This window comes from Ylistrum balloti, unplaced genomic scaffold, assembly GCF_031769215.1.
Source record: "Ylistrum balloti isolate Yb309-2 unplaced genomic scaffold, AGI_CSIRO_Ybal_v1 Utg369884, whole genome shotgun sequence".
Classification (NCBI taxonomy): domain Eukaryota; kingdom Metazoa; phylum Mollusca; class Bivalvia; order Pectinida; family Pectinidae; genus Ylistrum; species Ylistrum balloti.
In genome coordinates, this window is record NW_026782020.1 from 473,652 (window position 1) to 488,079 (window position 14,428).

The 14,428-nt window shown below is 35.6% G+C and overlaps 1 protein-coding gene across 1 annotated transcript; it reads left to right on the plus strand.

The window, feature by feature from the left end:
• Positions 1-1,469: 1,469 nt before the first annotated feature.
• On the plus strand, positions 1,470-12,858 carry LOC132546342 (protein hinderin-like). Its single transcript, XM_060210053.1, has 9 exons — positions 1,470-1,537; positions 3,717-3,758; positions 3,921-4,048; positions 4,395-4,606; positions 5,985-6,100; positions 6,799-6,905; positions 7,199-8,292; positions 9,216-9,389; positions 10,460-12,858. Exons 1-9 carry the CDS (start codon positions 1,489-1,491, stop codon positions 10,770-10,772), a joined length of 2,235 nt encoding a protein of 744 aa, XP_060066036.1. The 5' UTR covers positions 1,470-1,488; the 3' UTR covers positions 10,773-12,858.
• Positions 12,859-14,428: the final 1,570 nt, after the last annotated feature.

The following is a 14,428-nucleotide window of genomic DNA, read 5'->3' on the forward strand; positions in this document are numbered from 1 at the left end:
TAACAAAATATTGTGAAGCAATGCTGTGTTATCATTATATAATGTGGTGTTATATTAAAGTGTATTTGAATGTTCTAATTGCGATCAATATGAAAATTGAAAGTACTAAATGCATCCTGTTTATTTTAAAGTCTTAACAAAATATTTTGAAGTTACACTATGATATCCTTATATAGCGTGATGTTATGCTGCCATCTTGATTTATATAAGTAAATTGTGTTGTGCTAGTTGTTATCAGTCTGATCTATGAAAGAACTGTGTACTTTGAATAGTCCTAACAAAATACAGTGAAGCATTACGACTTTCAGTTAGCATCCATTTTGTCACGTATCTATTGATATAGTATTGTTTTACCTCATGTTATACATTTTCATGTATCTGAGGATCCAATAAACTTGAACTTGAAAACTTATTAAAGCTCTTTTGCTATGGGACATTTCACCATTGAAATACTTTTTCTGTTACCATGGAAACAGATAGGTCAAATCACAAAGTTTTTTTTTCAGACCATTCAAGGTAAATACCTGTTACTCAAAAACTTTGTACAAGCATCAAGCTAGTATTATAGCAGAAGTTCTCAATTTCAATACTTTGTATGGAACAATTAGAAATAACAAATAGAAATTAACTTGTTTTGATATTAACATATATATAAATGATTGTGTGTCTTTCTTGGGCGGAGGGAAAATGCCACGTATCTTGTCGTCTTTTGTTTTGTTCTTTTTTTGTCTGCCTTCATGGTGTATGATTGTATGTGCACGATTTACTTACATATGGAAACTTTATTATTTCAACTTATAAAATCACACTTGTTGTAAGCATTAGTGGGGTCTAACTTCGGGAGGAAACCTGTCTCCCTCGGGGAATCGAACCCCAAACGGCTAGGTGAAAGACAAGTGTGTTACAACCGTGCCACCAAACCTTCGCCTGATCATGATGATGCATTGTTTTCTAGAAGAAGAAGTGCTGCTGCTGTTGCTGGTGATGATATATTGGTACATTTGTATGTGCCGATGTTTTGTTCAAAATATTGCGAAATATACAACAAATTTAAAAAAAAACACGCTTCAGTGCAGACATGGATCAGGCTGTCCAAATGTGCATCTTGTTGACCGACTTATGGTCGCTTTTAGCAGGGACTATTTCATATTATAATGCAGATAAGAAAATCCCAGTTTTCAGAAACAGATATTGAACTGTAAATCAAAAGTCAATGGGAAATCATTTTTATATAAAATATTGTTCAACAGAAAAATATGTTTCCGTTCTTGCTGAGCGTCGAAATCCTTCGGTAGTTCTTCGTAATCTCGATCACTACGCTCAACGTGCAAAAATGTCTTTGTCCTCAAGCTTTCTACTGATCTAGATCCAAAAACGTTAAATAATTCTCGCACCTAGTTCAGTTGCTTCAAATTGAATTTCCCTTTAATATCGTATGAGTTCAGCAGGTTAAGGCGGTAATGTTTTCGTGTGGTAACGTAAAAATAAATGGCTGAAGTCGTTATGCCTGGTAGACGGGCATACTGGTCTAAATACGGTGAGTTGATAGAAGAAATGTATCTGCAACAATCCTAAAGGGACAGTTATATTCTTAATGGTGAATGAAATTCACAGTATTAGAATTGTTATGCAGGTATTCTCCGTAATATTGTTTGTCTGTTCTGTTTGGACTTGTTTAGAATAATTTCCTACATAACAATTTTTGCAAAAAGTCAATGAAAATAATTCCAATGTCGAAAACCTGGGTAAAGTAGAGTAAAACAGTCAGGTGGTGCACACATATCGTTACATTGAGTTTTTTGTTGCATATGATGCAGACAGACCTAATCCTGTGGTGAGTGTTGAGTGAACACAACAATCGCATCAAATAAAATTAAAAAGTAAAAACATGTTAGTCAGTGGTAAGCCAAATTTGGCAAACTGAGAATGAAGTAAAGTTTAATGATTAGTACCGTTTACCGAAAGAAAAACCCACATTTCTAGTAGATTGTAAGGAACTCTGGTCTGGCATGGGCAGCTACCGGCAAATCTGGTTATAAAGGTAGTTTAGACAATATGGACAAATCTAACTATATGTATGTAGGGAATGTAAACAACTAGGTGATCATTGTATGCACATTGAAAAAAATGGAGGATAGATTTAGAGATTTGGTAAAACATGATTTTTGTCACCGGGCACCATTTCTGGTGAGTGTGTTTAATTTTTGTCATTTTGGTACTTGTATCCCTCTCACCACATATTCGGATGATGAGACACGAAATTTCCTTAATTCTTTATTAAAACACCACAATAATTCACATCCATTGCAAGTTATATTTTTTTTTGCATTGAAACATCATGCTGAAAATGTACCTGTTGCTGGATTCTGCATCAAAGGGATGCTTATCTGCAGATGACACAATGAATGATGCTAGAGTTTGTTACTAAATAGTGAGTGTATATAGATTCTGAAAATATGTAACAATGAAATTCACTGGAAAAACCCACCTAATATCATACCAGCCAACATTCCAAATTCTCACTGGGGAGAAAAGTGCATGGACAATAATGTTATGACTCACCACAATACCTTGCACATCATGACATTTGTCACAAAGGAAAAATTAATTAATTTATATTTAATCAATACATCTAGATTAAAATGCCCAGCCTGACCAGGATTTTGAACCCAGGAGTTTCCGAACTCTAGACAGATGTTCTGCCTACTGAACTAACTGTTCAACGACCCTGTCCAGTTCCACTACATTCCTCCCTCCTTATTTTCAGTCTTAGCTTCAGTGCAAACTCTGAAGGAAATGGAATAATTATTCATACTAACAGTAACTTCCGTAACAATTTAACATAAAAATTTATAGTTTTGATTATATTTCTTATTGAAGAGAGATGTCCTGTGTTGGCATGATGCTCACAGAAAGTATTTTCTAAATTTCTTCTACAGCTTGTTGTCTACATATTTCATCTGTAGATGAAGTAATCAGTAGTTAAGAAACAAGAAAAATCTCTACAGGTATCATTGTAATGTTTTAATAAGTGTTCAATTTAGATCTGAAACCAAAGCTGTTTAAATTTTATTTTCATTAGTCACAATTTTTTTTGTAATTGTCTTTTTAATCCTAGGCATTTTTTGTCTGTGGAACTAATACTTTGAAGTGTAAAAATTTTCAACAGTTGCATCTACTATGAAAAGATGCTTTTGATGGTGGAAATGAAAAGAAATAATTCATCACATGAATTACATCAAACCTGATAAGTTTCTTTCATATCAGAATGTCTACAAATAATCCAAGGTCTTAAAAAATACTCGGATCTTTTAGTTGTGTTACATCACAGTTCATCACCTTGCAAAGTTATTCAGTCAAGGTTCCATTAAAAACTTTGTGATAGGCTTTCAACACAAATTAGATAGCTATAGAGAATATAATTGAAATATGTTTGAGATGTAACATTACCATTGTGTAAGGAATTCATACTTTTACTTAGGGCTGTAAGTAGCGAGGGTTAAAAATATTTGCGATGTAGAAACTAATAATGAACATGATACTGGTTAAACTAACTTGAAAAGCAATTATTGATTGATTGAAAAATAAAGGTAATACATAGATATATATATATATATAAAGGTAATACATAGATAGATATATATATAAAGGTAATATATAGATATATATATATATATGACTCACAACAAGATAACACTGATTTATTTCTGTTTCAGCCTTAGATTCTAGTGAAGAATCCGAGTCAGCATTTGTTCCAGGTCAGTAATTGGGTGAAGTAATACCAGATGCACACATTTAAATATAAATTTATCAAAAAAATATATAATTAGAAACAATCTGATTAGTAAAGTGACATGGCTTTCATATCAAATCTTCAGGCATTTTACAGTATTATATATATATACTGTATTTATCTGTAGGAGTGTCAGCACCAGGAAACAGACGTCCAATGAAAATGCTGGCTAGGAAAACTCCGGAGATAAAAGTACGGATTCCAGTTGCTCAGCCACTTGTAGAACAACTTGCTGTATCTATGGATACCGTCACCGTAAGTAAAGTCTTTCTGTCTCTGACAGTATCTGTAACATGTTATTGATGCCTGCAACAAGTATATCAGCATTCACATATATTTCAGCCAAAGAGGCAAACATCTTTTATCTATTTCCCAACTGTCTTATTTTCACAGAAAAGAAACCGAGACCTAAGAGTCTATACTATCAAGACCTTTTTTACAATAACAAGTAGATTCTCCTGCTATCAACACTATCTGAAACACAAAACAAATTTCGGTCTTTCTTTCAAATTATGTCTTAAACCCTTATATTCCTAGAATTTCATCACTGCTCTGTTTCAGTATCTTATTTATCCAAAAATAAGTCTTTTCTATATTTCAGGACATCAGCTGTGATGATGCTATAAACAAGAAGCAAAGGCCTCCTCAGATCAGATCTACATCTGGGGTCAAGGTCATGACAGGAGTGAATGTCAAGGACACACAACGAATCAAGCCAGGCATCCATGACAACAAACAGAAATCTGTATCACTAAAAGACTTACCACTGGAGGAAAAAAAGAGGATTGCCAACCTCATCAAAGAATTAGCGAGGTGTGATATTGATATTGCACTAGTCATGACTCATGTACTTGTGATGACTTGTTTGAAAGGACTTCACGCAATAAGGTCAACCCTGTGTCAAGTATAGCCTAGGCATAGCTAAGTGTCCTATCTATCTGTAGATAAGTCTTGCTAACTAGTCTACCAATATCTTCTACTGCAGGCTAGAGTAATCAACAAATACTTTTTTACAGTCCAGTAATAAGTCTTTGAATAAGATGTATGTTGGCTCCCTTGACTTACTCAAATGTATGTTGTCTCCCTGGACTTACTCAAATGTATGTTGGCTCCCTGGACTTACTCAAATGTATGTTGTCTCCCTGGACTTACTCAAATGTATGTTGGCTCCCTGGATTTACTCAAATGTATGTTGGCTCCCTGGATTTACTCAAATGTATGTTGGCTCCCTGGATTTACTCAAATGTATGTTACCTCCCTGGACTTAATCAAATGTATGTTGGCTCCCTGGATTTACTCAAATGTATGTTGGCTCCCTGGATTTACTCAAATGTATGTTACCTCCCTGGATTTACTCAAATGTATGTTGGCTAACTGGATTTACTCAAATGTATGTTACCTCCCTGGATTTACTCAAATGTATGTTACCTCCCTGGATTTACTCAAATGTATGTTGGCTAACTGGATTTACTCAAATGTATGTTACCTCCCTGGATTTACGCAAATGTATGTTGTCTCCCTGGATTTACTCAAATGTATGTTGGCTCCCTGGATTTACTCAAATGTATGTTACCTCCCTGGATTTACTCAAATGTATGTTGGCTCCCTGGATTTACTCAAATGTATGTTGGCTCCCTGGATTTACTCAAATGTATGTTGGCTCCCTGGATTTACTCAAATGTATGTTGGCTCCCTGGATTTACTCAAATGTATGTTGGCTCCCTGGACTTATTCAAATGTATGTTGTCTCCCTGGACTTATCAAATGTATTTTAGCTCCCTGGACTTACTCAAATGTATGTTGGCTCCCTAGGCTTATAGCAGGATCAATACAGCCAGGTGCGAAATGAGTGTCAGGTATTAGTAACTATAATTTGTAATATATGTAGAACAGTAATAAAGTTTGTTATCATCCACGTAAATACCTTCTAATCAGTAAATGTTTGTGTGAGTCGAGTAATGTAGTTAACATTACATATAAATATGTAATAATCTTAGGGATATGTAATGAGTGGCTATATAATGAGCTCTATAAGTCTAAATGTAGGTTGTATACATGTACAAGCAATATATAGAAAGTGAGTTTAGAAAAAGAAATATGTGTGAAGGTTGAACTTTTACAGTATCAATGGGTTAAGTAAGTGTTTGCGCTAATTCCACTCCAGTACAAAACAAATAATTTAATATTTCAGGGTCGGTGATGAGAAGGAAAAAGCGATTGACCAACTTCATACAGAAAGAAATCAGTTTGAGAAACAGGTTCTTCAACTTGTGGATCAACAAGAAAGAATTCTCAATGAAAGAGAAGGTATTGATTTGAAAATAAAGTAATTCAAATGTACATGTTTTATTTTATCAGAATGTTGCCATTCTTTCCTCATTTTAAAACAGTTGTTTTGTTCATGATTTGTTGAAATAAGAATCTTTATATATGCTGAACAATAGCTGTTTAAGGAGAATGAATGACAAGATTGTTGACAATCAGATTTGAGTGAGAATGCTGGTATTGTAATATTTCATGTGGCTTCTCTAACTATTTATCAGCATCACAGTGATAACTGTGAAAGCCAAAACAGTTTTATCAAAATTCTGTTAGAAAACCAATTAGCTCCTTGGAGATGCTGATAATTTTATATCTGGACTAGTGATACCTGTATGTTTCTCTCCCTCTGTTAGGGACTGTACAGTAGCTGTATAGACTTTTTCCAATATTCCAGTTATTGAAGTCAGTGCTGTTTTTGTTTATCTTTTGACCAATTGACCAGAGTTATTCATTTATGAAATAAGGATGGACATACTGATATTAATCATGTCCTTACCTAATGGTCTAGATAATAGTCCTAGAAGATCTTACTTTGATAAAGCCTTTCAAGGCGGGTCTGTACAAATTTATGCCTCAAATGTTCAATATAAAATAATGATTTGTCTGAAAATTGTCCCAGTATACTGTTAGGGACAGTTTGTTGTTGTGTTGTTGTACAGGGGACATATTTCTGTCTGTTACAGTCATACAGAACCAGCTGTTCCAATGTCAGGACCTACTGGCAAGGTACCAAGACAAGATTGAACAGAAACAACAGGAGGTGATTGACCTAATCACTACGCCAATAAAGGTTAGGGATCAAAGGTGGCAAAGTCGGTCAATATTTTTAAATAACTGTTAAAAATCAGATGAGTGCAGTATCAGAGTACCTGCAGGAAGATTTTTGCAAACTTTAGAGATGAGGACAATTTTTTGGCGATGTTAGTCTCTAAAATGTATCTTCCTTGCCCTATACAGTAATTTCTGAAATAGCTCTCATTGTACCTGTAAGTGTTGTCTTCCTGATATGAATATCTTATCAAGGTATCAATGATTGCTATGATGTTTACTTTTCTCTCAATTCCATTATAACAATATTTTCAGAGCCAGAAAGAAAAACAACCTAGGTCAAGGTCAAGATCTCCGGAATCTTCCATTCCTTACACATCACATTGTCATGGTAACCATGCTGATCTGCGTTCATCACAAGACAAACTGTACACGTCCCTCATAGACAAGGCCATTGCTAACCAGAGGTCAGGAATGGGTGAAGACGGCCTCAGCTCTATTGGGGGTCAGTCTGAAGTTGGTGAGGGATCTGTCAAAGCCTTAACACCACCAAGAGGTCATCACCCCAGCCTGGTTCCTCTGGCCCTTAGGGAGCCAGTCATGTCTAGTACACAGAAAAGTGCCGATATAAAAGTGTTCAATTCAGAGGAAGGCAGTTTCCATTCGTTACAACCTGACCCCAGCCCAAGGTCATCACGCATATCTAATGAATTTGTACTAGCAAATGAAAATAAAGACATGTTGCAAAAATCAAAAGTAGGGTTCAAGGAGAAACTGGAGGAAGACTTTGATAAGTTACATTCACCAACAGTAAACCCGCCTGGTGTGTTTGGTGATAAAAGTTATATGAGTTATTACAAGAAACTGTCTCAGACAGACAGGAAGCGCGAGTTGCTACGCCAACGGGAAAAATTACTTGATGAGCAACAACGATTAAAAGACATTTTGAGGTCACAAGAAGCTCAAATAAAAACAAGGCAAAACTTGATTGAGCAACAAAGAGATCTACAACAAGACCGTATGGAATTCTTTGAGAAAAATGGCAAATTTCCTCTTGGTAGGGAAACAGCAGTTCCAGAAGGTGGAAACCCCACAACAAACACAAGCATTTCCTCCAAAGAAAATATTCCCCCACCTCCTGTGTCACTGCCCCTCCCCCAGGGACAGGCTCAGGGGGATGATGATGGCAGTTTGTTCAATTACGGGGTGAAAAAGCTGAACTTTGACCTTGAGGGAGAAGATGTTGGTGAGGAGTGTACAAAAACTCCACCGAAATCTCAACAACGCAATCAACAGTCCATGGCCACCTCTCCAATCAGGATGGTGTCGCCAAGAGAGAGAGCTACCAGCAGTCCATACCGAGGTGTAGACGCAGCTACCAGTGTTTCTCATATACACTTAAGTCCTAGGTAGGTACAGCCAACAGTAGTCCATACTGAGGTGTAGACACAACTACAAGTGTTTCTCATGTACATCTAAGTCCTAGTTAGGTACAGCCATCAGTAGTGCAAATGGATGTGTAGACACAACTACCAGTGTTTCTCATGTACATCTAAGTCCTAGGTAGGTACAGCCAACAGTAGTCCATACTGAGGTGTAGACACAGCTATAAGTGTTTCTCATAAGGACAGCCCATATTCCTCTGTACACAGTATTACCATATGATGTGTGCATAACTGATGGATGATTAGAGAAAAGATAAAATTATCATACAACTGCAAATTATCATGTGGCAGACACAAAAATTCTTTTAGGATCACTTGTAACTAGTGTGACCCTGATAAATACTAGCCGCATCAAACTGGTCATCTAGAGAGAGCTTCTCTTTTGCTCCATCAGTTGAGCATCAGACTAAATGTCAGAGGTCATGGGTTCGAATCCTGGCAAAGGCATTAAAGCAAATAATGACCTCTGTTACATTGATGCCCATGTAGGGACTCTGGTATAATACTTAGTATTACTTTAACTAAGTTAAGTAACATTGCTGTTACCCCTGGAAACTCCAGTTCTTTTCTTGATGGGGAGTATGTAATCCAGGTGAAGTTCTAGCAGCGATATTTTGCTTGGCTAAAGAGAACTTCTCTTTAGTGCAATTGGTTGCATGTCAGACGGGTTTGAATCCTATCAGAGGCATTGAAATAAATAATGACCTCTGTTACACTAAAATTATCTATTGTTTAGCTAAGCCCTAGCAACTAGGATATAGTATGTATGTGGAAAGATAACAAAACATCATACAAATACAGTACACATGTATTGAGCTGGTTAGAATTATTCCCAATACTAGATAAAAATGAATTTTGTTAGATGAAGAGATGTTTTTGTTCTACAGGACCCAGAAACACAATGAGTCAGTGGAGGATTTGTTACTGGGACAGCAGGTTAACCTCCCCTTACCTCACAGTCCTACCATCAGGAGCAGCACTGGTCAATATCAGAATAACCTCCCTTTACAGTCCAACAGAGGGCGTTCAAATCAGTCGCCTGTCAGCAAACCATCAGCAGGGTAGGTTACGTAATATACATTCTCGATAATATCTTTTTGAACATTTTCTCAAACTTATACAAAATCAAAAATCAAAATATTTTGGAACATTTTCTTCAGGTTGGTAATGTCAATAGGTTTAGGGATTAGAGTGTGATGTTTCAATGACTACATGGTCACCATCTTGAGACAGTTGGTTAAGGAAGCCATCTGGATATGCTGTAGCAGGCCAGTACTTTATAGGGATGAGGGGGGGGGGGGGGGCACAGACTCTTGCACATCTTTGACCAAATGTTAAACAAAGCATAGCCGAATTCACTACAGTATATTGTAACCATCTGGTGTGTTTTTTGGTCTATAATCTGTTTACCGTCTTGTCACACTATTTTCGACCTTGTTGTTCATAGGATTACAGTGCAGCCAAACAAGTTGGTCAATTCCATACCATCTTGTACACTATGTACATCAGTGCTAGTACACTCCACACTGGTCATTTGTCTGGTGAAGGCGACTAGTCATCAAAATGTTTGAAACATTACACTCTACTGGTTGTGTTACAAGAACTTCTATTCTTTTCTATGAAAGCCTAGATGTTTTAACTCCTATTTATTTTGTGACGTTAGACCACATGTGATGCCATGAATTTGTGATCACCACATCACAATCAAAATAATCAGACCCCACAGTCTTCGTCAACATTATTGAATTAAACATGTTTATGTATAATCAGCCATCCATAACTGTTGGTTGTGTCAAATTTCAAACGTAAAATACTGTATCGATATGCAGATATGTCTCTGCCCACAAATAAGCCCCTATAATTATTTTTCAGAATCATCAATCTTAAAATAGTAAGCTAAACATTATTCACAAATAAGCTTTCCCCATTTTACCACACTAAACTTTTACACAGAGAGGGGATACAGATGTAAATACATTAACAGTCGATTTATCAAGTTTAGTTGGAGGATACTATATATTGGTAAAAAGTATTGTTGAAACACACATACTTATTCAATAAGTCGTTTCACCTGTTTATGTGATCCTGTGAGATTGATAGAATGATAAAACTCTATTATTATGATTTACAGAGACAAGACACTATCTGTGATAGAGATACTAAACACTATGGAGAAGAGCCCATCCTTGTCAGGGAGTGTGCGTGGTAATAAGAACAGCCCAGGCTTGTCAGGAAGTGTGCATGGTAACAGGAACAGCCCAGGCTGGTCAGGAGGTGTACACAGAGATAAAGACGGTCCAAGTCGGTCAGGAGGTTCACGTGGTCAGGTCCAAAGTCCAAGGCATGGATATATAACTCCTCAGAAATCTGACTCTCTTTATGACTTTGTAGAAGCAGAAGAGGAAGAAAGTCAAATTCTTGAAGATGTTTTCTTTCTGAAATGAAGAATTGTAAAGATTTATCAACCACAAATTCCTACTTTTTTTCGGCATTTATGTTAGGGATCAGGTATTATCTGTCTTCATTACAAACAGATTCTTTGGAAGATGTGAGGAGTTACCTCCCCTTTGTACAGATATTATCTGATCAACAAATCATATATATATATATATATGAAACACTTTTTATGTAAGGTGTGTTGGGGATTGTGTAAGGACATGTGAAAGTTACCTCCCTTTGCTCATTCATCTACAAGGAACTGAGATTGTGTAATGACAGTTTACATCTGGAATGTTGGAAACATTGTATTGTTCAATTTTGTTTTCTCTGTTGCTGTATAACATATTAGCAGTAGTATTGGTCGACTTGCCACAATGCAGTCATAAATTATTGGAGCAATAGAAAATACACAGAAATGATTCAATCTCAAGATTCAAATTGGATGTAAAAAGTCTTGAACAAAGATGCGTGATCTTGGATATACTGTAATGTGGAGCAACTGGTGGAGTCAATATGGCTGCCAAAATACATATATATTTATGTACCAAAGATATTATAGATCTGAGTAGGACTAGTTTCTTATCACATTTCCAAAATATGGAGACAATTATTGTACACTAATGTAGAGGCAAAGTCAGTGACTCCAGGTCGATTGTAACATAGGAAATTAATATTTAAATGTAACCAAATGTATCTGTGCCTTTTATACATCATTTAAATCTACATTTGTTGTACATTCCACTATTTGAGCTTTCAAAATCAATATTTTGTTTTGAGATGATAATTCTAAAAAAAAAATGTCTTTCACATTCAATACATAAGTTAAGTTTGATAAATCAGCATTAAGTCTGACAATAAACTCGCCCTTCAGAGAAAAAAAAAGCAACAAATACTATTTTTTTGTATATGGTAGCAGATGTTATGTTATACTCCATCTAAACGTTTCAGATAAAATTGATGTGTTGACCCTGAAGTTGTTATAGGATGGACAGGGTAATGTGTAGTAACCAGCTGGCATATGTTGCCTGTTTGACTATTCCATGTTTCAAACTTTATATTAAATTCTCTGATACAGAAATTAGGTCAGATATTGATATTGTGTAATTATTTTTAAAATTTTGATTAAAGGAAAATTAATCAGATCTGTTTTCAAAGGTTATCTTATATTAACTGAACTAACAACATCAAATAAACCTACCTTGTCAAATAAATTTGAAATTGTTTAGGAGAAACATATTCTTGAGATTTGACATATAATAGATAGAATTTACTGAATGTAAATCTGCATGCCTTAAGTGTGCTTGTGAGAATAAATTGTACGATAATGTTGTTCTGATGAAGCCCGACATTAAGGACCAAAATGGGTAGACCAACTACCTAATAAAACAATTTGTTTATTTTGAGACTCTTTGTGAAGTGCTAAATTGATCCTGCAGTAACCCAAGGGACCAACATGTAATCTCTGATGAATGAGATGGGCTTATTACAGGAATATTGGCTAAGATGTTGTCATTTCTTTTTAAGCTCCCAGTGACATGGCTGTGCTGATCTATGGTAATGTAAAAATTATGATATCACAAAAACAGGGTTATTTACTGTAAATTTACAGCAGCCTGATACTGTGGTAATTTTGTGTTGTACACATACATGTACATCAAATTACATGTCAGAAAAATGTCCGAAAAGAAGATAAAGAAATGTTCAGGATTTTTATAGATAGGAAGGAAGTAAATCCATGAAGAGAGATTTAGAAATCATTTTTAATGAACATCCAAGAAAGCAATAGAACTGTTACTGCTCTGATTGACTATGTCATTAGAGAGTAAATGAGAGAATATTTCTTATTAAACTTGGTTGTTTTTACTGCAGATCTCTGTCTCAGCAAACCATTGATGAATTATTTCAACTTATAAGTGGATGACATGGTCCATCTTTTCATTCTTTACCTGTAAAGGAAAACGCGTGATCAACACCACACAGAAGTACTGTTTGTTTGCTGAATAATCTTATTGTATGTAATATGTTTAGGCATTAGGATGTTACTGTTATTAGTCCATGGACATCATTAAATAAAAAGGTCTCCCCTAAGTTGATCCGTGTTTTATCTTTTTATAAGTGTAAACATGGTAAAATACAAGCTGCAATATACCACTTGGCTAGAGAGAACTTCTCTTTAGCTCGATTGGTTGAGCGTCAGACTATTAAGCCAGGGGTCCCGGGTTCGATTCCTAGCGGAGGCAATGAAATAAATAATGACCTCTGTTACATAAGTATAACACATAACAACAAGATGAAGGATGGAGCATCAAGGCCTGGGATTCTGTGGATTTAGGTTTTATTGGCTTACATGTTTCGGTTGGTTAGGCCAACCGTCTTCAGAATATTGACGCTCCATCCTTCATCTTGTTGTTAGTACATATCGTCTATGGAGCTCTGCTAGAATACTCCTGTATCCACCTAGGATTCCTCCTTTGACATATCTATCGATCAGTACCACCCACAGGACGTTGGACCCCTCCACCCCTTTTTTTATTTTTACACCAAGTATAACACATGTGGACGGATGGTGCAGTGATAATGCACTCGCGTTTTACATAGATATCTGGGATTCAATTCCTAGAAAGGATGTAAAAAGGTACTTGGTCTCTTGCCAAAAATGTGGGCTTCCATGTAGTCTGGTTTCCTTCCACTCCACTTTAGACCCCCACACTCTTCTGTCTGGGCTAACAATAGTGATTAATATAAGTTCAAAGCTTGTTTCGTAATTGTTGTAAAATAAATCATTTTCATTTAAACTTTACCTATTTTCAAGGTCAGCAGGTTCAATGCATCACTTAAGTACCATAATGCTGATTGTATTTGGTCTGAAACCTAGATGGATTACAAAACCTGTTCCAAAGTCATGGTCTGTTGCTACTTTAGGGGAAGAACAGTGAGGTTTGTTCAACTTAGTGACCTAGTTTCAGTTTCAATGGCTAATTAGATTAAACAATGCCAGTTGACCTAAAAAGACCATTTCCAGAATGACACATAGGATATATGACTTCTGTAATATGTAGAACAATGAGGCTGCGTTGTGTAGGTATGGCATTAGGTTGTGAATATTTTAGGAACATTTGATGACAATTGATTCATGCTCAAGCTGATTGACTTTTCCATCCCACCAAGTTTGAAATATTTATTAATTAGTCTAGAAGAAATAATAAAAAAGAATTGTGAATAAGCAATATAGGATAAAGGCATTTTCTACATGGTGTGTAATTGTATAACATAGCAGAATTTGTTGGAAAAGGTGTATAAAATACATGGTAAATTATATATCAAATGGATGCTTTTACCTCCCTAGGGAGATTTCATTAAATTCAGCAATTATCAGTGCCAAGGTCTTTGATTCTGAGAAAAAAATCACTACATGTCTTACATTTATCACTGCAAAATAACCTCACGTCTGAGACTGCTATGGACTTATATTTCTGATAATTGTCTGATATTGTCCCTAATGTGATAATAAAAGATAAATTGATGTATGCTATTTTTGTAAGTAGTGTCACAAGATGAAATTATGAGCATGGACATTTTGTTAGCAGAGGAACAGGAAAAGCTATTAAATCAATTAAACTTTACTAATTGCATAACAGATGTATTTTAGCGTGTGTTATTA